This window comes from Corvus kubaryi, unplaced genomic scaffold (assembly GCF_017639235.1).
Source record: "Corvus kubaryi isolate FWS band 111438036 unplaced genomic scaffold, C.kubaryi_AGA036_p1.0 74, whole genome shotgun sequence".
Lineage (NCBI taxonomy): Eukaryota > Metazoa > Chordata > Aves > Passeriformes > Corvidae > Corvus > Corvus kubaryi.
Genome location: NW_024582061.1, coordinates 6,174,902 through 6,198,909, shown reverse-complemented (window position 1 = coordinate 6,198,909; position 24,008 = coordinate 6,174,902). Strand labels below are relative to the sequence as shown.

Sequence of the window (24,008 nt, the reverse complement as noted above, 5' to 3'; positions counted from 1 at the left end):
GGAGGAGGGATGCCACCCATTTTGTTTGCTTCATTTGGCTTTTGGAACATAATTTAACTGAAAGTGAAGTCTGTTTGCTGTAGGATGGGTCTCTAAAAGTGCTTGAGAAACCTGTTACAACAGGCATGGCCAACAGCTAGAGGCTTTGGAGATTATGAGGAGAAGCAAACTGCTAAATCCAAAGACTCATTCCAGATATCCTTGTCACAATGAGAGCTGGCATTGTGTCAGATGCCAGGCAGGATTCATCTACCTGCCCTTGGGTGCTTACAAGTTGCACATCCAAGGCAGTTTGACATCTTAACTATCCTGTGTGGTCAGTGGAGTTGGAAAAGCACCAGGAGGAGATGTTTGATTCTGCCTCCTGCAAGCGTGACTACAGACAGAGAAAAATATGGGTGTAGGGAAGGCCTGGGTGGATTTGCAGTAGTGCTGCCTCCAATGAACACCCTGATACTGCTGTGTGACTTCTGAGTGGCTCCCCGTGGCAGATAAAATGTCAACAATAACAGGATCTAGTGGTTCACTTTTGTCAAATATCCCTGCAGGTGCATGCAAGAACTTGTGAATTCACAGACTCCTTTTGTTTTGCCAGCAGTGTGGTCAGGATCTGTTTGTTTTTCTCCAGAAGAGCGTGAAGAATGTGCTCCCTCAACAGCAGCTTCGAGAGCCCCGGGGCTCCTGTGATCCTCTGCAGTTGCACCTCTGAAAAATCCCCAGGCTCAGGTCAACTGAGCTTTTTTGTCTGTTTCCTGCTGTAATTCTAGATTTTCCCATAGTTCATTGTAGCATTTAGTGTTAAAAATAGGATTCCATAAAGCATTTTTATGTTCCTGAAGTGCACACACTTTATTTTTCAAATGTGTGTCTGTGTGAAGCCTTGCCAGAGGAACAGCGTGTCTTTGCCCAGTGCTGGCCTGATCTGACTGTAATACTAAACTCAAGGTGAGAGTCAGGACTAGTGCACTGATTCTGTTTCAGCTCTTCCTTCAGGTTTTTGGCAGCTCCTGCAAGTTACTCTTTGTGCCTCAGATGCTGGTATGGTGCTGCATAGTTAACTTTTTATTTAATTTATTTTTTGGTGGCTCTGATGAATTTTGTTTGGTCTCGCTTTCTGCATTTCTGAAATCAGACTGAAATTGTCTGCATTTTTTGAGAACTGTATGTGGAGAGTGCTATGTCAGCATGTGGGGCTCGCCATCCCTGGAAGTGTTCAAGAAATGATTTTACGTGGCACTTAATGCTGTGATTGAGTTGACGTGGTGGTGTTTGGTCAAGGACTGGACTTGATCTTGCAGGCCTTTTCCAACCATAATGACTCTAGGATTCTCTGTTGCCTTGGATATATTTCTGCTAATAAATGGAAGGGGTCTGTTCCCTACAGGCTGCTCTGGATACTTGTTAAAAGTCAGGGATCTTCCCTTGCTCATACACCTTCAAGATCCTGCCAGGACTGAGCCTGGGTTTACTTCATTTCCTTCTCAGTCCAGGTGATAAAGTTGCTGACTTGCATTATCAAGATCATGTGTTTTATGTTTCAGTTTTGCAAAGTACCTCCAGATATGGTTGGAAAATATTTTAAAGGGGTAAAACATAATTTGCTTGAAGGCTGAGAGGAAAGTACATGACACAGGGAATCAGAATAAAGCCTGCAACTCCAGTTCATTGGAAGATGGAGATCCTTTCTGGCATTATTAACATGAGGGATAACCCAGAGGAGAGGAAAGAAGCTTGAGGCTTGCTAGCAACCCCAGGAGACCTTTGCAGCTTTGGGCATGCTGGGAAGAGGGAGGGCACACCTTCCCTCCTGGAGGCTGCCAGCAGAGCAGCTTCCCTGTGCTTTCAGGATTTGCTGAAATTTCCATAATTTATTTTGCAAAATTTTACTCAAGGGGATGCAAAAAAAAAAAAAAAAAGAGGTAGACTAGCCTCCAGATCTTGCTTCCAACCCTGAGTTACCATCTTAGGTCTGGGGAGAGTAATGAAATTTTTATTATAGATCTAGGCAAGGGAGGTAGGGCTCAGTATCAATGGAGCATAATCTGTGGAGTAAAAAGTGCTAGTTTTTCCCAGACCTTTTCTGACTGCCAGGGGTAGTTCTAAAATAAGGGATTTCACTTGGTTTTCATTTTGTAAATGAGTGCAAGTTAAAATATAGTTTAAGGCTCAATTGAAGCAGTAATTAGTCATCTGAGGAATCACAGATGTAAATGGTTTTGATTCTGTGCTAATACTACATTATTAGACTACTTTCTCTTTATTTTTTGGTGCTCGTTATGTTTTCAGAAGTGAAGAGAATAGAGCAGAGCAGCTGCTTCCTTGTGATTTGTGAAATTGGGACACATTCTCTCTTACCCTGTGCTATATCAGTGTGACAAACCACATTCCTGATACTGCTTGTGGCTCTACTGGGAAACTGTGAAACTTCCCAAAGGTTGCCTGTTTATCAGTGCTTTAAAAGGCAGCTGATTAATGTTATTTGCATATGAGCAACAGAATATGTAAACATTGACTGGGGAGTCATTGGAGGAATGCTCTCAGCTGGACTCACAAGAGCAGCATTTCTCCAAGGCTGTTGTAGCTCAGCTTGTAAATGTTATCACCAAATTTGGCCTCTTGCAGAGTATTGATATTCAGTGGTCCTTTCTGTTGCTCTTTCCTGTATATTTTTCTCCCTGTTTCTGAATTCACAGTGAGATTTCAGCCCTGTCCTTGGAGCAGTGCAAACCATCTCGGATGCTTATCTTGCCACACACCCTTCCAAACCCACAATATACAGATCCATGCCTGGCTGCAGCCCTCAAATGGGCTCACACAAGTGTAATTGCAAAGGAGGGCCCACAGGTCTTGTATGTTTTAGGTTAAATAATGAATTTTCATAATTAATTAATAACTTCTTAAGACCCTATAGTCCTTTGTGCCTGTGAACTCCTTATGCCTCCTAACATGACCTGCTGGCTACAGGAATGATGTTTGCTTCCTTGTAGGGTAACTGAGGCACACCCTAAGTACATGTTTTCTTTTTTTTTCTGTATGGCTTGTTTTTGCACATAGGAAATAAAATAGAATCCAGATCATCTGTTACTTAATGCAGTTTCCTGTGTTGTAGCCACAAGAGCATCCTTCCTCTGTACATACATCATCTGCAGTTAGAAACAGAAAGCTCAAAATATTCACAACTTCAATGCTTGCATCATTGGCAAGTGACAGGAATTTAATGTGGTTTTATTTTGCAGGATTTGTCCACTTCAAGTCACCATTAGAGGTTGTGTTAGGAAACCTGAGCTGGGACTCTTCTGGGAGAGTGCTTGAGTAGATTGAGAGGAGATGCATTACGGAATGAGTGAGAAATGAGGATGGGCCTTTAAATGGATGTTCCTGGTGTGTTCCCATAGATCAGGTACCGGGCATTGCTTTAAGTCTTTGAGTGACCATAAAACTGTTCAGATTCAAGTGCAGGTTGTGTCTGTGTCTTCTGCAGAGTGGGCTTCTGCTGCAGCTGTTTGAGCTTGCTGTCCGTGCTGAGCTTTTCCCAGCGTGCAGGAGCCAAGCAGTGCCCCAGGAGGAGAACTGGGAGAGCTCATGAGGCAAACAGGAGCAGGACAGGGTATAAACCCTTCCTGGACTTTGTAAATATGACTGGGGTGATCCAAGGAGAGTGCAGCATGTGGGTGGGTGCTCAGCTGTTCATCATGATTAGCCTCACCTCGATCATTTCTGTCACAATCAAATGGATTGTGTTCTGTACTGTTGCAGCCTGAAGTAAAAGGAATGTCAGAAAGTAGTTATAGCCTGTGTTTTGAGAGCTTTGCACAGCTCTCCTCTCCACCAGCCCATTTCCAAGCAGAGCCAGCAAAAGTGGGGGCAAGAGGGATGTGACTCATTGGTGAGAGTCAATGTTTGTGTAGCAGTTGTCGCTGTGGGGCTCTGGGGTTTCTGTTGCACCCAGTTTGACATAAATGCCCTCTGTCAAAAGGGGCAGCCCTGTCCTCTCACTGCCACAAGTGTATCCAAACTTTACTGGGATGTAGTCCAAGTCTGGCTGCCTGCAAAAGGGACAGTGCTGTTCTCCCCCTTGTCCTCTGTGCCCGTCCCTATTTAATTGCTCCTCTTTCACTGAATTTGTGGGATTGGAGGATGGGACAAACCAATTTGCTAATCTTATGGAAGGGTGGTCTCCTTTTCACAAGAGCATGGCCTGATTGGTATCTTTATTTTGTTAGGCTGCTAAGTTCCCCTAACTGGCCTGTGGCTGCATTATTAGGAAAACTGTAGGAGTGTGTGGCTGGGACTTGAGGGATCAGCCCAGTGGAGAGGAAGGGACTTGTCTTTCTAAGAACCAATTGTAGACCTGTACTGACAAGTCCTTGAAGCAGGACTTGGCAGCAATGTCTGTCCTTTCTGTGTAAGGTCCTTGAGCATAGGGCCCATCCCCATAAGGAAATGTTAATGTTAAATAATATTTCAAAAGTGGAAATGATCTCATTCTTCCTATGGCTTATTTGGGTTTTTCTCTGGTTACTATTTATGGGAAATAGCTGATTGTATCCAACTTGTCAAGCAGTTCAGATCGCTGCCTGAAAGACTTCTTTATTTGCCATTCCACCAGTCTCCATCTTGACCCATTGTTTGTACAAAACTGGTATTTCCGTTCAGATTTCCTGCAGGTAACTCCACTTGTATTTATCTGCACTTGACAGATAAAGAAATGGAGGCACAATGATGCTTGGTCACCTTACAGGGCAGTAGAGACTTTCACCTTGAAAAGGAGCAGTGAGAGCCATTCTGTAGGAACACAAGTGTTTCTTCTCCTTTGTTTGAGGTGGCCCCAGTTCCATGAAGAGTCCTTGTTTTATTAATGAGTCCTGCTCCTTTTCTCGGTCAAGAGAGTGCTTAGCCCTCAGGACATGTTCCAAGGTTTTCTGTTCTGGAGGCTTCCTTGGTGGGAAAGGTTTGCTCTTAGAGAATTTGTCATCTTTTTCTGTTGTTCTTGCCATAATCTATTTCATCTGGAAAGCATAGGAAACTGGGCTCTTTAAGATTTATTTATTTTTAATCTGGAAATTTACCCTTTCATGTATGTTTAATATACAGCCTTAATATCTTATAGAAACTTAAGTAGATCTCTTCTGTTCCTTTTCCCTCTTCCTCCCTTGCAGCTGGCTATAGCCAGAGCTTTTATCCACACCCTGGTTTGCTTCTCTTTTCTTTAACTTGGAAACCAGATAATAGAATCAAATATCTGAGATTAATTTAAGACAGCACCCATTCTGAGTGAACTTTCCCAGGCCCAGGCTGGAGAATTACTTCTCACAGGGAGCTGGTGCCCCTCATAAACCTCATCATCTTTCACCTACATGCAATTTCTTTTTTGCCTTTCTCTTCTCTTCCTATAAGGGTGAATATGCAGTTGTGTAGGAGGGATCATGTGTACATACAGACAGTCATAACAAAGCATTCCTGGTGCCCCTCAGCCCTGAAGGAGATGAGCAGTTGGGATGTGAAGGAAAGGCTGCAGATTTCACGAGGCACTCTGCCTCTGCAAGAGCTGTTTCCTGTGTACCTGAACCCTTAAATCTCAGGAGGATAAGCCCCAGCTACCCGCCTGCTGTGTGTTTGTGATACATACATTCTCAGTGTGATAGAAATGTTGAAATACAAGACCACAGCTGTATTGACTGTTCTCCCCTAAACCAGTCTGATATGGCACAGTGGTAAAGCTTTCCCTTCTCAGTTTTCCTTATTACCACACTGGGGATTAGGTGTTCCCATTATGGTTCCTTTATGAGATAATGCTTCATTCTCCACCTTTGGTACTTATGACTGGGGCTGCGGATGATTTGGTGGTAAGAGTATGGCTCAGCTCCATCCCCACTATTCCAAATCTGCTTCCCAGCTTCAGGCACCAGGAGGGTGGTACCATGTGCTCTTGTCTTACGTCAAGAAGCCACACACATCTCTTTATCTCTGGGCCTCACCGAGTTAGTCTGCTTTGTGTGCCAACAGCTGTCTGCTGCTCCAAGAATCCCAGTTTAAGGAATGAAGCGCTGTAGTGGGATTTGAGCGGGCAAACATCTGTTCTCCAGTGTTGCATACCCTGACAACAGGCACTACCTGCAATTACAGTTTTGCAGGGCCAGAGGGATCTGTTGTGCTCATTAACCCTGACTGGAGGCACTGCACAGGCCATGGCCGGGCACTGATGTTCTGCATCTCATTTAGCAGTCAGCTCCTTTGCTGGCAAAGACTTATCATGTGTAATTACTTAATTTGATTGATATGATCTAAAAAGAGCCCGGCAAGAGTCAGGGATTTGAACATACATCAGTGAAAAAAAAAAAAGCAAACTTGGTGCCTTCTTCTCCAGCATTCTTAAATGCAAGAGTCCCTCCTAATTCCCAAGGAGAATGGGAATTCTCCTAGGCTCCTTAGGAAGTAGAAGGGCTCTACAAAATACCTAAAATGTAAGAGTAGAACTTTTTAGATGACATCTGAAAATGTAATACAGTTTCCTTGAAACTTTATACTGGTGCTGTGTTAGAAGCTTCTTTGCTTCTGTCCTAACTTGTGTCTCTTGGTCACAAAAGACTTAGAGAAATTCCCTGTGATTGAATGTTACCTTTGGACAGTTGTACATGTTTAGAGTGGGACATATTTTTCATTGGACCTGAGTAGGACTTTATCCAGAAAACTAATAACTGTGGAGGAAGCAGATTTATGATTGTTGACCTTGCTCTGTTTGTAATTATTTCATGATCCAAAACATTGCAGCAAGATATTTAGCACGGGCTTTTTTTATGTCAGTTAATTTAACAGGTCTTAAACCAATGTTTTCTTAAGCCTGGATGCAAGTACTTGCTCAAAGCTGTGAAAATGCTGAAGTGCACAGGAATGCAATTACTCCAGTAAATAGAAGAGCTTCCTGTTTTTAGACACTTCTGAGATGACAAAGATTTGCAGCACTGTGAAACTTGGGGAGAGCCAGGAGAAAGGACCAGATACAAGTGAGCTGAAGCAAGCTGTGAAATGCTGTTTCACTGCAGAGCATTGTTGGCTTTCCAGCAAGCTGCTGATTTCTCTTGTCCCCAGGAAATTAAAATGCACCCAGTGTTAAACACTGGAAGAAAGGAGTGGCTGCTTGGGACTGCAGGTCTGGTTCCCTCAACATGTCTCATGCTTCATTTAGTCATCCACAGTGTTGTCCTGAGCTGACCTCCCACTTGGAGCATTCTTTGGAAGACATCAGCATGTGGCGGTACCAGCACCTCTGTTCCCTTCCTGTGCCTGGCTCTAGCCCTCCATCCTTGCTGGTGGAACAGAAGTACAAGCACTGTGTGTCCCCTCTCTCTGTGAGGTTGGGGTGGGTGGGGGAGTCCTGCATGGTGAGGCAATTTCAGTGGGTACTGCTAAACCCCAATGGTTGGATTGCCTTAAGAAGTAAAGAAAATAAAACGAGTTATTTGAAAGAACTGAGCTCAGGAAGGTTTTGGTAAGTCATTACATGTCCTTCCATTCTGAGTGAGTGTTTTAGATAGGGAATGTCTCCAAATGTGCCCCTCACTTTGGAACAGAGCTATTGACAGTCGAGCATAAAGCATGTAATGGTATCACCAAAGGCTGAGGCAAGTGGAGCTCAGATGGAAGTGACCTTATTAGTGGATTTGCTTTTCTAAACTTTAGATGACCAGTCTCCCACTGTTTGTGAAAGCCAAGGTTACAACATTTGGATCAAAAGTTTATTTGCTAGTTGAAAGGGACAAAAGATTGATTCTTAACAGTTTTTGTATCTTACATAGGTGTAGGTAGACTTACTTTATGTGTATATTCCCCTGTACACTCTTGTATACCCATACATTGTTTCAGCCTGTACCTTTTCCTGTCGGGGAAATGAATTTGCGCTTGCCGCTCGTCGAAAGCGGCAGAGAGCTGAACCTCGGCCGCTGTTCATGGGAGACTTCTGCTGCTCAGCTGTGTTGAATAGCAGGAAATCCTGGAGTGCAGCACAACTCCAATATTCAGTTTTTATTCCATATTAGGAAATATTTCCTTATCATTACTGCGGGTGTGTTGGAATGATTTCCGAGATTAATTTCTGCGAGCCAAATTAAAAGACGAGGAGGTCTGGCCCGCTTATTTCCCGCTTTCAGACAGACTCTGTGGGAAGGGCCGAGCAGGCTCAGCCTGGGGCAGGGCAGCCATTGTCAATCCCTGCAGGTGAAACCAGCCTCACCCAAACTATTTTTAAAAGAATTAATTTCAGCCTGGTAATGGTTCCTCAGCGTGGGTCATACAGCTTCTTGTGCTGGCACAAAGCACGGAGCGGCAGCGGGAGGGAAACAAACAGATGGTTGGATGGAAAATGGGATGGCTCCTTTCAGAGACAGTCCTGGCTCATGCCAGCTTATGGCATGCACACAGCCTGGGCTGGGAGGGCTTCCTGCTGTCTGGCAGAGGGTTTTTTTGCCTGCTCTAATCAGAGCCCCACACTGACATTTTGGGATGTTTTTAGCTTTAGGAATCTACCCCAAGGCAGGAAAGTACCTTCCTTCATCTTGAAAGCATCTTTTTTGGGTGCATTAAACTCTTCTGGAGTTTAGGGAGCGTGTTGGAGCTGGCTGCTGACATCCCAAAATGCTTTCTGAGTCTCATTGTCCCCTGGGTTTCCCTGGTGTCATCAGCAGCAGCAGCATCACCACCGTGGCTGCAGGACTCGTGCAGTGTTTGCATTCAAAGTCCTGTGTGCCTGGGAGTGTCTCCCCAGGGTTTTCTCACAGCCCTGGGGATCAGGCACTGGGAGTGTCCACTCCTTTTGGTTCAGAGTCACGGAGCACTTTCTGCTTTTAGCTGTGACTATAATGGGTGCCTCACCCAGATGCCCCATGGGGAAAGAATGACTGAAAATGGCTAAAACATTTGAACATCTTTGGCTTTTAAATAGCAAAGCCTGTTCCAATGGGGCTAATTTTACTCGGTTTCTTAGTGGTACTTTAAATAGAACAAATATAATTAATTTTGTAACTTCAAAGTAGCAATGCATGTTGGGGAAGGAAAGCTAAAGGAGATGAAGTAAATAAACAAAGTAAATGAAATGCTGGAGTGTCCATGATGCTGTGTTGCAGTCTTATTTTGTTCCCCCTTTCCAAAGGGGGACTGTTGTAAACACTGAAGGGTGTCAGAAGGATCTGGTCATGGCACTAATGTTGAAGAAGAATCTGCACTTGAAATACCCGATTTGTTTTATCTGGCAGGGAGTGTTGCCTCCTTTAGGTAGCAGATTAAATTAAACAGGGGCTTGTGAATGGTGGAACTACTGAAAATAGGAATTATGGAGGAACTAAATGTTTTATTTTTCTGTCTGAAATGTACCCCAGAGCGGTGCCTGGCAAACATGCTGATCTGATAATTATGAACCTCAGTTACGGCAGGAAGCATCGTCCTGAAGCTGGAATGGGAATATTAGGTCAAAACCTATTGAGCTGAAGGCTTTTTTTGTTGACATGAGTGAACTTTGGACAAGGTTCTGTTCTAAGTACAAAAAGCTGTATTTAGAAATAACACAAATATTAAGATCACACCCCAAGAGTTGAAAAGTACTGGCCCATGATTGACATAGATGGGACTAGTGGGGTTTTCTTGTCAGCCTGCTGCTTGGAGACTTCAGAGTCCTGTAGAGTTTTGGGTGTTTCTGGAGGTTAATCAAAAGCTTTGGAATTGGATTTAAAGTGGGTTATAGAAAAATAAGACAGAACCCCCCTGAGCTGGGCAGAGCCCAGAGCCCTGTGGGCAGCAGGGGAGGGGGTATTCTGCCCCTCTGCCCTGCTCTGCTGAGACCCCCCTGCAGGGCTGCATCCAGCCCTGGGCCCAGCACAGGAAGGACAGGGAGCTGCTGGAGCCAGTCCAGAGCAGGGACACCAAGGGGAGCAGAGGGATGGAGCAGCTCTGCTGGGAGGAAAGGCTGAGGGAACTGGGATTGTTCAGCCTGGAGAAGGGAAGCCTTTGGGGTGACCTCATTGTGGCCTTGCAGTGCCTGAAGGGAGCCCACAGGAAAGATGGAGAGAGACTCTTGGCAAGGGCCTGGAGTGACAGGACAGGGGACAATGGCTTCACACTGACAGAGAGCAGGTTTAGATTGGATATGAGGCAGAAATTGTTTCCTTTGAGGTTGCTGAAGCCCTGGCACAGGTTGCCCAGAGAAGCTGTAGCTGCCCCATCCCTGGCAGTGTCCAAGGCCAGATTGGACAGGGCTCTGAGCAAGCTGGGATAGCGGAAGGTGTCCCTGCCCATGGCAGGGGGTTGGAACTGGATGATCTTTAGGGTCCCTTCCAGCCCAGGCCATTCTGTGATCCTCAGCAGGAGGAGGTTCAGTATAAACAATTGGGTGGTGAAAATACGCACAGCACAGTTGCCAAATCTGTGCTAGCAGAAACTGTAATGCAAAAAGTAATTTTCCCTCTGGGTTGATGGTACTTTCTCTTTCTGTTCCCTCACTGGAACTATCAGCTGTTGTACAGCGTTTTTATCTTTGCTCTTTGCTCACCCTATGTACAGCTGCAAGTCTCAGAAGCTGCTCAGGGTATGTCCCACCACATCATCCTGCTGAGCCTTGGGCTGTTTTTTTCATTTGTCTGGCCCTGCCCACTGCCCCTTGGTGTGAATCATGCTGTTATTTGTGTATGGTGGGTTGGTTTTTTTCAGTTTTATATATATCCTGTCTCTCTTTAGGAGAATTCAAACAATTTGGAGACAGCAGGGTTGGCGCTCGTGCTCGAAGCTTTGCCGCGTCTGTGCTGCTTTCCTAGATAGCACCTCATTTTTTAAATATAATCCTTGTCATTTTTTTAATATAACCCCTTGTCAGCCGTGGGTTTCAGTGTCCAGCTTGGTGAATTGCTGGGCTGTGTTGTTTGGAAGGAGCCAAGCAGAGTCTGCTCTCACTTCTCACCCAGAAGAGCCCCAGCACTGGGCACAGTGGTGACAGCTGGAGTTTCTGAAGGTACCCACTTTGTTGTGCTCTATGTGTTTGCTTCATCTTTCCTTTCTCTTTCACTTCCTAATTCTTGGAAAATGCCATTTGTATACCTCATTTCAGGAGCAAGTTCAGCGTCATGCTGAAAAAAACGGGGATTTTGAAAGGCAGAAATATGTTTCGGTATCTGCCTTTTCCAGAGGCTTTCATTCAAGAGGCAAATTTTCTTGGAACGCTAAATGGAAACTTCATAAACTTGGCAGTTTTTACTGTAACAGCAAACTGCTTTCCTAACTGCTGGGCTTTAGGGGTGTGCTTGGGTGGATAAATGAAAATTATTATCAGTGTTTCTGTGATGTCATTTTGGAGGGAGGGTTACTCTTCCCTGTCCTGCTGAACATGTGTGTAGCTTGACATTGTAAATCCAAATCAGAGGCCCAGCAGCATCCTTCTGTCATGTAGGAAAAGGGTGTTTTTCTCTCTGGCAGAATTGTCTGTGGGGTTTGCTCCCCAACTTAAATATTCACTGAGTCCTGAGTAAATCTATTCTAAGGCTACTGTATAACTATTACACACGTGGCTTCAAAAAGAAAATTGTGTGACATAGGTCCAGATTAGTTTGATAGTATAGATCCAGCCCGATTTGATACATCCTGTGGCTTGTCTTAGTGACACAGCTGTGCAGGAGACTTGCCTGTGCAGGAGGCTTGGATTCTATCATCTTATCCCTTCCTGATTAGAAAGCCATCCCACAAAGCACTGTGTTTCAGGGCAGAGCAGTTTCCATTTGCTTTGATTTCTTCCATCTCTCCTCTTTGGAGCTGCTGCAGCAGGTGGGATTGGATGCCTCAGTGATTTTTGCACTCATTTAACAGGAGACTTAATCCAGTAGTCTAATGAAAACATTAATGACAGGCTGTGGGACCTGCCAAGAGGTGCCCCAGAGAGGATGTGGGGTTTGGAGTTACCAGTGGTGTAGCGGAATCTGGGTGTGGGGGTTTAAATGGTGGAAACTCCAGGAAAACAGATGTAGAGTTTGATTTAGAGCTGTTGTGACAAATGGGAGTGCAGATTGAAGTTGTAGTCTGTGCTGCTTGGCCTTTCGCTGCTTCCCAGTCAGGAAAGATCTAAGAATAAAAAGGTCAAACGTATGCTTTGATTAGGCAACATTTTTCTACCAGGAAGGAGAGGACCCTTCCAACTGAAATATTGTATTCAATGATGGATCAGGAGAGACTTGCTTGGAGACATCTCTTCAAAACTCCAGTTCAGTAGCATTTGGCTGCTCTCGCCTTTCTGTAGCTGTTCCCTGCTCTCCCTCATCCTTCGGGAACGCCCCTCCTCTCCTCCCCCCTGTGCTGTTCTCCCTCCTGCCTCTGGTGGCAAGATTTTCCTCTGTTGCTGCCCATCCATAACTGCTTATCCCCATGCTGCAGGTGCCGAGCAGGCATCAGGAGAGCTCAGGCTGGGAGTTCAGCCATCCCTGCAGGAAGCACGGGCTCATTTTCTGGGCCAGGCAGCACATATGGCATCCCCACTCCTGGCAGCTCCTAGCCCTGGTCCTGCGGGCTCCGCGGCTCCTGTCGACTACATCCATTTGATGTCTTTCTTCCTCACGCTTGGGGATGTTCCAGGCCCTTCAGAAAGATCCCTGTCAGCCGGAGGAGTTTTGGCTAAATGTGGCCAGCTGGTTGAATATGACCTTCTTCGTGGTCCAGGGAGCCAAAAGTAATTCTGGTGATGCAGCAGGAGTGGAATGGTTCCATTATGGAAGTGGCATGAATTTGGGTGAGCTAGTAGGCTTGTGAGGGCATTTCCAAGAATTATGGGTGGCACCTTTTCAAAGCATTCCCGTTAATGTGGTGAGGTCAGTACAAGTAGTGTGCTGTCAATAAAAGGTCCTATTTTGAAGCTCCTTCCTTCCCGCCCCCATCCCTCTGCATCATTTGTTTATAAAAGTCATGCTTAAGGACTGTACTTGGTGACTCCCAGCTGAATATTTTGTCTGGGGTGTGGATTTGTGCTGTGTTTGGGGGCTCCTTAGTGGAAGCAGACACAGGAGGAAAAAGGCTGAAGAGGTTTTCTGAGCTGTGAGTTCACATAGGATTTTGTGGGATATCTTGTGCCTCCTGCCAGGTCTGTTTTCATTTACTTTGAGGATGCTGGAGAGCTGAAGGCGTCTCTTGGTTTTACAGATATTTTCTTTGTGGTGGTTCTGGGTTGTTTTTTCCCCCACAGTGGCAGAGCGAACTGGGGACACTCATCTGTATTTCCCTCCTGTGAAGCACATGAGGGTCAGTCCTGCTGTTCATAGTGTGGGGTGCCAGTGCTGGCATTGGGATCTCCTTTTTACAAGTTTAACAAAGCCCAGTGACATGGATTTGCTGTCTGGCAGTGCCTGCACTTGTGAGTGTAGAGCATGGGGAAAACAAATGAACAGGAAATCAAGCTGCAGTGTTGTTTTATCCTACCAGGAATACAAGACGTGCAAAAGAGAAATATCCGGTGCGAGAGCGTGCCCGCTATGCCTTAAGTAAAGGTTAATCCATTTCAAGCCTGGGTTAATGCTGCTCTATCCTGATGTTCCAAAACGATCAGAAGGAAGGTTTTTACTCTGATAGGTCATTTCTTGAAATAGCTTAATCACAGATGCCAGCGTGTGGTCAGCAGTTGCTCTGTTTGATTTGCTCTTACCAACTTTTTTGTATTTATCTTTTCCCACCTATTGAGGGAAAAAATGTAAAATTGTACAATAAACACAACAGTGAGACCAGTGCTAAGTTCTCAGATTTTGGAGATGTGTCCAGCATGGGGGATGTCTCTGTGTGAAGAATAGAACTGCCTACTTTTTAGTAAACACTACTCAGAATTGACAGATCTCATCTTTCTTTAGTAGAAAACTGAAGGGGATAAAAAATTGATTAAAAAATAGAAATATTGGCATCACTTTGAAGCAGCTGTAGTGCTATTAAAACCTCTTTGTGCCTTTATGGAGAGACATATTTTTAATTCTCAGAATTCTGGTGTCTTGTGCACTTCCAAATAAACAGCTAAAATAATATCTACATGATGCTATAAAATGCCTTTATTTGGGACACAGCAGCTGCGTTTCTGGCAACAAATATCCTATTGTCACATCAGATGCCATGAAAAATCCACAGGGTAAAATCCCACCCTCTGAGTGCAGCAGGCAGAATCAAAACAAAGAGCCTGGAGCAGAGTTCAGCGATCCTCCTGCCCCAGTGTGGAGGTGCGAGTTTTCTTCTGTATGAAACTCCTAATCAGTTTGCCTTAAAAGCTGTTAGGATCTGCTTAAATTAAGCCTAATTCGGGATTTGTCTTCTGCACAATCCCCTGGTGAAATAGAAGGATTAAGTAAATAATAAAAAGGAAGCCCAGTGCCTGAAGGGAGCCCACAGGAAAGATGGAGAGAGACTCTTGACAAGGGCCTGGAGTGACAGGACAAGGGGCAATGGCTTCACACTGACAGAGAGTGGGTTTAGATTGGATGTGAGGAAGAAATTCTTTACTCTGGAGTGGTGAGACCCTGGCACAGGTTGCCCAGAGAAGCTGTGGCTGCCCCTGGATCCCTGGCAGTGTCCAAGGCCAGGCTGGATGGGGCTCTGAGACACCTGGAATAGTGGAAGGTGTCCCTGCCCATGGCAGGGGATGGAACAAGATATTTGAGGTCCCTTCCAACCCAGGCCATTCCATGGTTCTGTGATGTGTACTTCTGTGTAATTTTCCAAAACTAACCTCTAAACAACCTGACCAAATGAGATTGGGGCTGAGATGCTGCTCTTCGTGCTTTTCTTCCACGAGGCTCTGCTAAAGTGCCTCAGCCCACTTCCAGGCAGGGCATGAATCTTAGAACAAACTGTGCTGGTTTTTGGTTTTTTTTAATCTCCCCTGGCTTTCCTGGATCAGCTGCAGGGCACTCGGAGCTGCCCTGAGATGTCTTTTTCCAACATTAAAAAGTGTTGTTCCAGTACATCCAAATTCTTTGGGTTCAGGATGAAAGCTCTCAAGGAGAGCAGACTTTCTTCTTTCTTCTTTCTTTCTTCTTTCTTCCCAGTTTTTAGGTGCCCAGTGACCATGTACCTTAAGCCAAAAGTACCACCTGGACAGATGTAGTTTTGTGGAGCAGCTTTAAAATTCAAATATATTTGATGGTTATCTTTATCCTTGAAATAACTTTTCCTCTGGACTGGGGTTAGGGATTTGGTCCATTCGCTGTCTCATTTTATCCCATCCTTTTTTTTAGCATCAAGAATTTTTGGAGTTTGAAATTGTCATAGAGTTGTGACAAGTCCAGCTCTGGGAGCTGCCTGATCCTTCCCCCTCTTTCCCCTTTTCCTTTTCCCTCCCCCAGGCTGGGCCCAGGTCTGCCAGAGGGACCTTTTCCTTATTTGTGGACAAGCACAGCTGGGTGAGCTGCCCAGAGCATGCAGTGCTCTTTGCTATGATTCACTCTTTGTTTTGCCAACATGTTATTTTTTAGAGAGTGGGTAGCACATCCCCCTGCTATCTTGGGATAATTTTATAAGGCAAGTTTTAATGGAGTTTCTTATATCTAAAGAACAGTGCCTTTACTATGAATTCTGGAGTGCCTAAGAATTTGGAGCTGGAGGGTGGGAAAGAGGAATATATATTTTTTAAATTTTCTTTTTGAAGTGAGTAATGATTTGACCTGCTCTGTTTCAGTACATGTTACCATGGCGATGACTGCAGGGACTACAACATCCTTTCCCATGAGTAACCACACCCGGGAGCGAGTGACGGTGGCCAAACTCACGCTGGAGAACTTCTACAGCAACCTAATCATACAGCACGAGGAGAGGGAAACCAGGTACTGCCTCTGCTTCCTCTCACCCCTCTGCAGCTGTTCTTGGTGTTTGTTCAAGGGCACTTCAATCCACAGCAATGGGACAGCTCTGGGAAGTTTCTCTATATGTGGTGGCAGGGAGTGAATTCCTGGAGGGCACAGGCTGTCTTTGGAGGGACCTGTGAACATCCCAGTCCCTGAGTGATCAAGGACCTCCACGTCTGATGTTTTCATGCAATTTACCTCCTCAGAGTTACCTTGTAGAAACTGCTCTGTGCAGAGTCTTATTTTGCAGTACATGTGAGGTTTCCCCTTCCATGTGGGGTTGAGGACCTCTGATTCCTCTGCATGTGCCCCAGGGAATGAACTCTGCAGAGCTGCTGAGGGGTGGGACCTTGGTTTGGGGTAAGGCAGTGGCTTGTGGTGTCTGTTCCTGCTCTACACCATGGAGCTCATGCCAGGACTCCTAAACCCTGCAGGAGGGAGTGTATAGGAGATGGGGAACAGGACTGAGAGGTGTTTGATGGGGTGATGGGGCAAGGAAAGGAGGCAGAGAGCTGGTGTGGAAATCGGGGGAAGCAAAGAAATAAGGGGTTGATGCTGGAGGGTTTGAGAGGCTCTTGGGTGGGCAGGAAGACTTTTGGGAATAATGTAATCCTCATCTGTAAGTTCTGCTTGGGTGGTGCTGCCTGGTACTCCTTGCATGGGAGTATGTGATGGTCATCACCAGTCACCTTCTCCCAGCAGTGCCCAGTCCTGTCTCTGAGGTGGTGTAAGTGCCACTTGAATTAAGTGTCAAAGCACCAAGTGTTTGATTATAATGAATGTTGTGTTGGATTGTCATCATTGTGTGAAATTATCATTCCCCTGGTAATATGTTTTTAATTGAAGGGTTTTCAGTCAAGCAGCAGGGTTTCTCTCTTCATCATATTTAGTCATTATTCCATGTAATGGAGTTGCTTCTAGTTAGGAGAATAGACTGTCTATCAAGGGCCTTTAATTTAGAGGATCCTGCTGTACTTGCCAAAGTGCAGAGAGGCACCAGCAGCCTCCAAGCCTTTGAATTCTTGCCTGCTGCTGGGGGTAACCAGCCTTCAGAAAGCTGCACCCTGGCAGCTATAAAGGAGCATCCTGTGGGTGGATAAAAAGGGGTCCTGCAGCCACACTGCCATGTGCTGACCACTGCCACCTGTGGGGTATTCCCAGGCTTTGCTCCCCACTCAGAGCCTCCCAGCCTGGCATGGCACCAGTGGAAGAGTTGGAGCTGTGAGCCCTGCCCTGGCCAGGACACTGGGAGGAGAGGTGGTGCATCCAGGGGAGTAGGGTTAGTTGGCATGGGAGGAAGGGGGGCAGGACCAGGTGTGTGACCAGGGGGAGGTGGTCACACAGAGGGGATGGAAGCTGGAGTGGACTGGGGTGTGGGAGATGGAGCTGAGATAGAAATGGTGAAAAAAACCCATTTTTATTCTAGTTTGTAATCCTAATTGATAAAAACAGCTTTAATTCAACAAGATGTAAACATTAAACATCCTTTTTCATGTATGTTTAATGCCTGATTCTGCAAATACATAAGCATGTGCTTAAATTTGCTTCTACATTTTCCACAGCTTTGTTCACAAATGAGTAACTGGGTGGAGTGGGGCTGTCTGCCTTCAGATTTCCATTTGAGGCAAATTCTTCAGTAACTGGAGTATGTGAAGCAAAGGTGTTGACTTGCTGTGGTGTTGTGTTTGGTTTTAATGAAGAATAAAAGGTGCAATCCCCTATTTCTCCCCTTGGCAGGCAGAAGAAGCTGGAAGTGGCTATGGAAGAGGAAGGCCTTGCAGATGAGGAGGTAAATACTGCTTTAAGTAACCTTACAAACTGCTTTGCTTTTGTCCCACTGCTTCAAATGGGCATTTGAGGAGCTCACAGAAACATCAGCCAGCATGACAGTAAGTTTTATTTTGTACATGAATGTTGCCCCTGTCAATAACCTGTTTATTAGGGAAGCTGGGAATATGCTTGACTGATACTTGCAAAGCTTTTCATGCTACCTGTAGTTCTTATAGCAACAGCAAGTATATAGCAAGCTTTTCAAATATTAAAATTGTTTGCTATTGTATTTGGCAAGAAAAAAAAAATGTGGCATGTGGTTAGAAGTGGGTAGAAAGCAAAATGCTGCACCAATTTTTCTTGATTTAAACAGCAAACCGTCACACTTTTGCTCTGTTTGGACACAGATGAGGAGGGATCTCAGTCTGGTTGCCATCTCTCAGAACTTTGGTCAATAAGTTGCTTTTCTGAGGCCCATTAACACCATGCCTGCCTTCAGGATAGGCTGGGAAATAAGTAGGAAGAGTGTCTCAGTCCTTTTTGAGTTTTTGTGACTGCTGTAACTAGTGGGAAGTGGGAAAATGAGTGTGGGTGCGTATTGCCATCTTGTGGCTTTAAGGGATGTAATCCCGGCACAGAGTCTGGCAGGTGCCTGATCGAGGCTCCTCCTTAGCAGTCTCTGAGATCTCAGCATTTTTGGGAGCAGCGTTTGTCTTCTCTCAGGGTGAATCCCAGTGACATTTTCATCAGATGAAATATATGATGGAATTGGGACAGATTTTTCTTTCAAAATTGAGTGCCTGCCTGCCATAAACCAAATGGACTTTGTTGTAGATCTGTAACCAGGACCTCTGCTGCTTACTAAGCTCCTTGTTGCCTGTCATCACTCTTTTTGGTGGGGTACAAGTTTCAGCTTTTATTGATCCTTCATGCTGCCCAAAATGAAGAGTCCTTGTCTCAGGCAGTGACTTTGGCCTTGGGACTGATACACTGTGGACCAGTATGATAGTTTTTCTTCATTATTTTTCTTTTTTTTTTTTTAATAACTAAGTAATAAAAATAAAATACCACCACCTACCAAGAAAAAAGGTGAAACTGTGCCTGAGGCTTCTATAGAAAAGACCATATTCGAGGATCATACTTGGAGAAATTCAGAAAGAAACGTAGAAGGAGAAGTTTTTCTCCTGTTGGGATTCCAGAGAAGAACTTCCCAGGAAGGGAGGGTGCATATCTTGACTCTCTACTGCCAAATGCTTGATGGATTCCTGTGTTTGTGTCCTCAGAAAAAGCTGCGCAGGTCACAGCACGCTCGCAAGGAAACAGAGTTCCTGCGGCTCAAGAGGACCAGGCTCGGCTTGGATGACTTCGAGTCTTTGAAAGTCATAGGAAGAGGAGCATTTGGGGAGGTTTGTGGCATTCTTGCTTGAACAGGAGATTGAAATGGGACCGACCACTGTAATGAAGCATTTTAATTCCAATTTAATGAATTGTTTTATTGCAGAATGGTATCTATTTGTGTCATTCTCCAAGCGTGATAAATGTAGTGATTAATCACATGCATTGATTTCCCAAGGCTTCTGGGAAGATGCTTAGTTTCCCATGGCTTCCCACACTGATGTTGCCCACATGGCCCTCTGAAATTACGGATTTGCAGTGGCACAGCTCCTCTTGATAAATCTCCTTTCTGCCCTGTGTAACATCAGTTATTTCTCCTCCTGAATTTTAACCTACACAGTCCAAGTTACCTGGAATTCACTGTGCCTGCTGACTTTTCCTCAAACAGTAACTGTTCCTCCCTAGTGTTAGTGTTGTACATGGTGCAGAATAATTCCTTTTTCAGTGTGTTTTTAATTTAACAAGAGACCTTTTCCATGCCTGGCAATTGGGAGCTGTCCAGTGGATTTCTGAGGCAGAGAAGACTGACTGGGCTCTCTCTCTCATTCAAGGTCCGCCTCGTTCAGAAGAAGGATACGGGTCACATTTATGCCATGAAGATACTGAGAAAAGCAGATATGCTGGAGAAAGAGCAGGTTTGTGATCTATAAGTCCCCTAAATTTCAAACTTACCCTGTCTAGAAAATATTTTCCACCTTTGAAAGCCCCTGTAATGGTCTGGCAGTCCAAAGGGTCTATGGCGTTGCTACCACAGCACAAAAGAAGCAGAAGTTAGGAAATAAGGTCATGTAACTGCATTTTTAAAAATACTTTATTTACAACCAATTTGCAATAGTGACAAAGATTTTATTTTTCTCCCCTTATCAACATGGAGCTGATAGTACTGAATCTGTAAAACTGCATTTCAAGGAAAATGCTTCTGGAAAAATAATCCTGTGCCAAAGTAAAAACAGAGGTATTTAATGCTTTCTGTTCAAGAAAGCCAGCAGAAATCACATTGTTCATCAGCTTTGTCTTCCTTGGATTTGCTTTATAGTTGGATCTAATCTTGTTGGGGGTTTATTTGCTTTGATTTTGTTTGGTTTGGTTTTTGCTTTTACTTTTTAGCTAACAGTTCACTGTGAGGACACAGCAAGTACTTTAGCGCCACAAAGCAAAGAAATCAAGGGCGGGTGTCTCCATAGATAAAAGAGGACTTTTTTCATACTAGACCAAACCTTACCTATCATTTGCACATCATTTTCCTGCAGTAGTGGTACTTTTCATTTTCCTGGCACAGATTATTTTGTCTCCTGCAGCCCATGCCCTGAATTTAGGGAACCAGAGGAGCAGCATGGTGTGCAGAGCAGCCAGGATTTGTGTGGTGCTGCCCCCATTGCCGAACCTGATGTGGGAAGGAGTCCGAGCTTGTGCTCTACATTCAGTTTGGGACAGTGATCTTCCATGGAGAGTTTTTATCTGCTGGAATTTTCATTGCCTGGCTTGTTCCATGGAGAGCAAGAGGACACACACATAAAAAAAAGAAATCTAGTATTTTTTTTTCCAAGCGTGGCAGCACTGGGAGAAATCCTGACTATTTTGAAGCAAAGTTTTCCTATTGTATTTTAGAGCTGCATTGAGGAGTGGAGGGTGGAAGGAAATACTTTCTAATGAGACTAAATAAAGGCAGATAAATCCCAGCTGGAGTGTCTCCTGCAGAGGGAGAACCTTTGTCCCATGCAGCCTTGTGACAAGATTCGTGTAAAGATGTTCCTCACCAGCAGAACTGGGGCAGAGATGCAGAAGACTGTTTGCTGCTTTTCCTACAGCTGTCAAGAAATATTTTTCCATGCGTATGTCTTTAATTTTTCCTCCAGGATGAGGGTACATTGTAGTGAAAACACACACCCCTCCTCCAATCTCCATTATTCTTAATTTCCAGCAAATTATGGGGTAGCAGCTTTCCATATATTTTCCAAAGCCTTAGCTGGAACCGGCATATCCTGAGCAAGGTCAGATATTCCTGAACTCACTTGCACTTTTTCCACCAGCTCTGTCAGTTCTTTCTAACAAACAGAACCATCTTAACAAGCTGTGCTTTGTGTTTCTAGAGAAACCCTAGGATCTAGTAAAAAAGAATGGAAAATATGAGCATGGAAAGAGCTAGAAAAATAGTTCCTTGGCTAAAGGTCATGAAAAGATGCTGTAGAGCTAAGAGTGTAATGTGATGTTCTTTGTTGAAATATTTCAATATTTGTCCTTTAATAATAATAATTTAAAAAAAAATTTTAGGTGGCCCATATCAGAGCAGAAAGAGATATTTTGGTTGAAGCGGATGGAGCATGGGTAGTGAAAATGTTTTACAGCTTCCAGGATAAAAGGAACCTTTACCTGATCATGGAGTTCTTACCTGGAGGTAAGCTGGGTGCTGTGGCATCAGGTGATAGAGGTACTTCTTCCTTAGCTTTTGTTGGCAGCTTTATAAAATGTTAGGAACAAACATGCTGTATAATTTGTGAAAATAAAAACGTTAACATGCTTTTAAGTGAAGTTCCAGTCATGTGACCATTCCTGATTTTTAGGAGAAGGAAAAAGGTTGTGAAGTGGTATTAAATAGACTTGAATTAAATAATTAATCTAATAGAAATTTCTGCTTTTTACAGCTGAAGCTATTAACAGTAAAATCAAAACAAAAGCCTTTGTTCAAACAGTTTGTGCAGTAAATTTAACGTGTGTAAAAATCAACTCTATTTTCCTGGGCTATTCAATTAAAATTCCTGTTTAGGATTTTCAACTAAAAAAGTAAGTTGGGTTTGTAGGTCCTTGCAGTAATAGTTTTATAATTAGTAACTATAAGGCTAGTTACAAGGTTAAATTTGGATTCTACTGGGGTTTCTTATAGTCTTGTGATTCACATCAGGCTTGTGATTTAAAATGATCTGATCCCTAAGCTGTATTTTCTTCTCTTTGATGAGGTGACATGATGACCTTACTAATGAAGAAGGACACTCTATCAGAGGAGGAGACCCAGTTTTACATTTCTGAGACAGTGCTGGCCATCGATGCCATTCACCAGCTGGGATTTATCCACAGGGACATCAAGCCAGACAACCTCCTGCTGGATGCCAAGGCATGTACTGGGCTCACCAACTGCTGGTGCTTCCAAGATCTCAGGCTGCACATCCTGCTGCTGGGCAGTGGGAGCCACTGGTGCCACCCCAGAGATTTAAACTGCCTGGAGGGAAGGCAGGGAATGGCCGCTGTGTTTTCGTTGGAGAACACCAATATGCTTAAACAAAGCCAAATCCTACTGAAAAGCCTTTTAACTATTTAAGGCAAGGCTTTTAAGGGAGAAAACCTACTCAGGGTGACCAGATGCTCATATTCATACACATTAAAAGGTGATACTCTTCCTTTCATGCATCTTGAAGTAGCTATGGACAATTCAGACAATGCTAAATGTTCAATTTCTACAGTTACATTTATTTAATCACCCACTCACCTGTGGAAACTCCCTCAGTTAGACTGACCATTCTGGCCATGAAATGCACTCAGTAAGCATCACAGAATCATGGAATTATCTAGGTTGGAAAAGGTCTTTAAGATGATGGAGGCCAGGCATTATCACAGCATGCACAGGTCTGTCAGGTTTGATGGGTTCTATCTAGCACTGATGTCTGGGAACCTGATTAAAGCCAAGGTTACCATCAAAACAAAGCAAAGGAATTTTGTCCTGGAGGCTTTCTCAGTCGAAGTGGTGTCCAGCTCAAAACAAAAGCAGGCAAAGTAGCTGCCCTCAGCTGTTGGGAGATTGTCGGTATCACCATTCCTGGGAGGCCACAGCCTGCTGAAGAGAAAATAGACCCTTCCAGAACAGCAAGGTTCAGTCATTGCTTCTCTGCTTGTCCTGTGCCTGTCCATCATGGCCTGAGAGGGCATGTGCAGTGATTAAAAGTCTTTTTTTCCAAGCACTACCTATCTAAATAAGGGTTTCACATTCTCTGATGATTTTTTTTTAGGGTCATGTAAAGCTGTCTGATTTTGGGCTCTGCACAGGTTTAAAGAAAGCCCACAGAACAGAGTTCTACAGGAACCTCACACACAACCCACCAAGTGACTTCTGTGAGTATGAGCTGTCCTAGTTTAACATGTAAATGGTTTTGAGCTGCAGCTGTACATTGTACCTGTGTTTCTGCTGGGATAAGCAAGATGGGGCAGGCAGATTGCATTTAATTGGAAAACTGGAAATGCTTGTTCCCTGGGACATGGGAGCATTTCACAGGCAAGAAATTATGATTTCTGCAGTAATCATGCATTTTTGCACGTTCATACACAGATATGAATGCACATAATGTAATGTATCTATATTTTAATGTGTTTTTCATAGTGCTAGTGAAGTTACAGAACTGCTCTTTCAGGAGGGACATGGGTTTCATGTGCCAAAAGACTGAAGTCAGTGACTTCAGTCTCATGAATCTTTTCAGAAGCTGATCTAAAAATTTTAGCAAGTTCCAATTTAGAATTGCTGATGAGGTGTCCTACTTACATGAGTTTCAGCTGTGCATTGGACAGTAGTTGTTCTCATGTTCCCATTTTCAGTTATAATCAAGTATTTCTTTCCAGACTAAAGGATTCTAAATATACAAAATAGTTATTTAAAACTGGAACCCTATAAATGTTTTTTCTCTTCATTCTCACAAATGCAATTGTTATTTAATAACTATTTTGTAAATTAGCATTTCAGAATATGAACTCAAAGAGGAAAGCAGAAACATGGAAGAAGAACAGGCGACAGCTGGTGAGTTAATTAAATAATGTATAATTTTTGTTTTGCTTTTAAACTATTTACACAAAATGTTAAACTAAAACTCAGTGCTAGTGTTCCTGGTTCTTAAAACCTGCAAGGCCCTCATATGTCACTCTCTACAAGCTCCCAAAATCACAAATAACTCAAAAGAAGGGGGTCCAGGTTGGAATAGCAAGACCCTGCTCTTCTCTATGCCTTTGTTTCCTTGTGAGCACGTGGCC

At 44.1% G+C, this 24,008-nt stretch overlaps 1 protein-coding gene across 2 annotated transcripts in view; it reads left to right on the top strand.

The window, feature by feature from the left end:
* Positions 1 to 24,008, top strand: part of STK38L (serine/threonine kinase 38 like) — a 45,984-nt gene that overhangs the window by 11,615 nt on the left and 10,361 nt on the right. The window contains exons 1-9 of one of the 2 annotated variants that reach the window (XM_042051223.1): positions 10,793 to 10,993; positions 15,671 to 15,815; positions 17,574 to 17,625; positions 18,890 to 19,012; positions 19,553 to 19,636; positions 21,273 to 21,396; positions 21,956 to 22,110; positions 23,000 to 23,102; positions 23,717 to 23,778. In XM_042051223.1, coding sequence (XP_041907157.1) covers positions 15,682 to 15,815; positions 17,574 to 17,625; positions 18,890 to 19,012; positions 19,553 to 19,636; positions 21,273 to 21,396; positions 21,956 to 22,110; positions 23,000 to 23,102; positions 23,717 to 23,778 — 837 coding nt within the window. In that variant the 5' untranslated portion in view covers positions 10,793 to 10,993; positions 15,671 to 15,681. Of the gene's footprint in view, positions 1 to 10,792; positions 10,994 to 15,670; positions 15,816 to 17,573; positions 17,626 to 18,889; positions 19,013 to 19,552; positions 19,637 to 21,272; positions 21,397 to 21,955; positions 22,111 to 22,999; positions 23,103 to 23,716; positions 23,779 to 24,008 lie in introns of those variants that run through there. The other variant, XM_042051222.1, reaches the window with a different exon arrangement.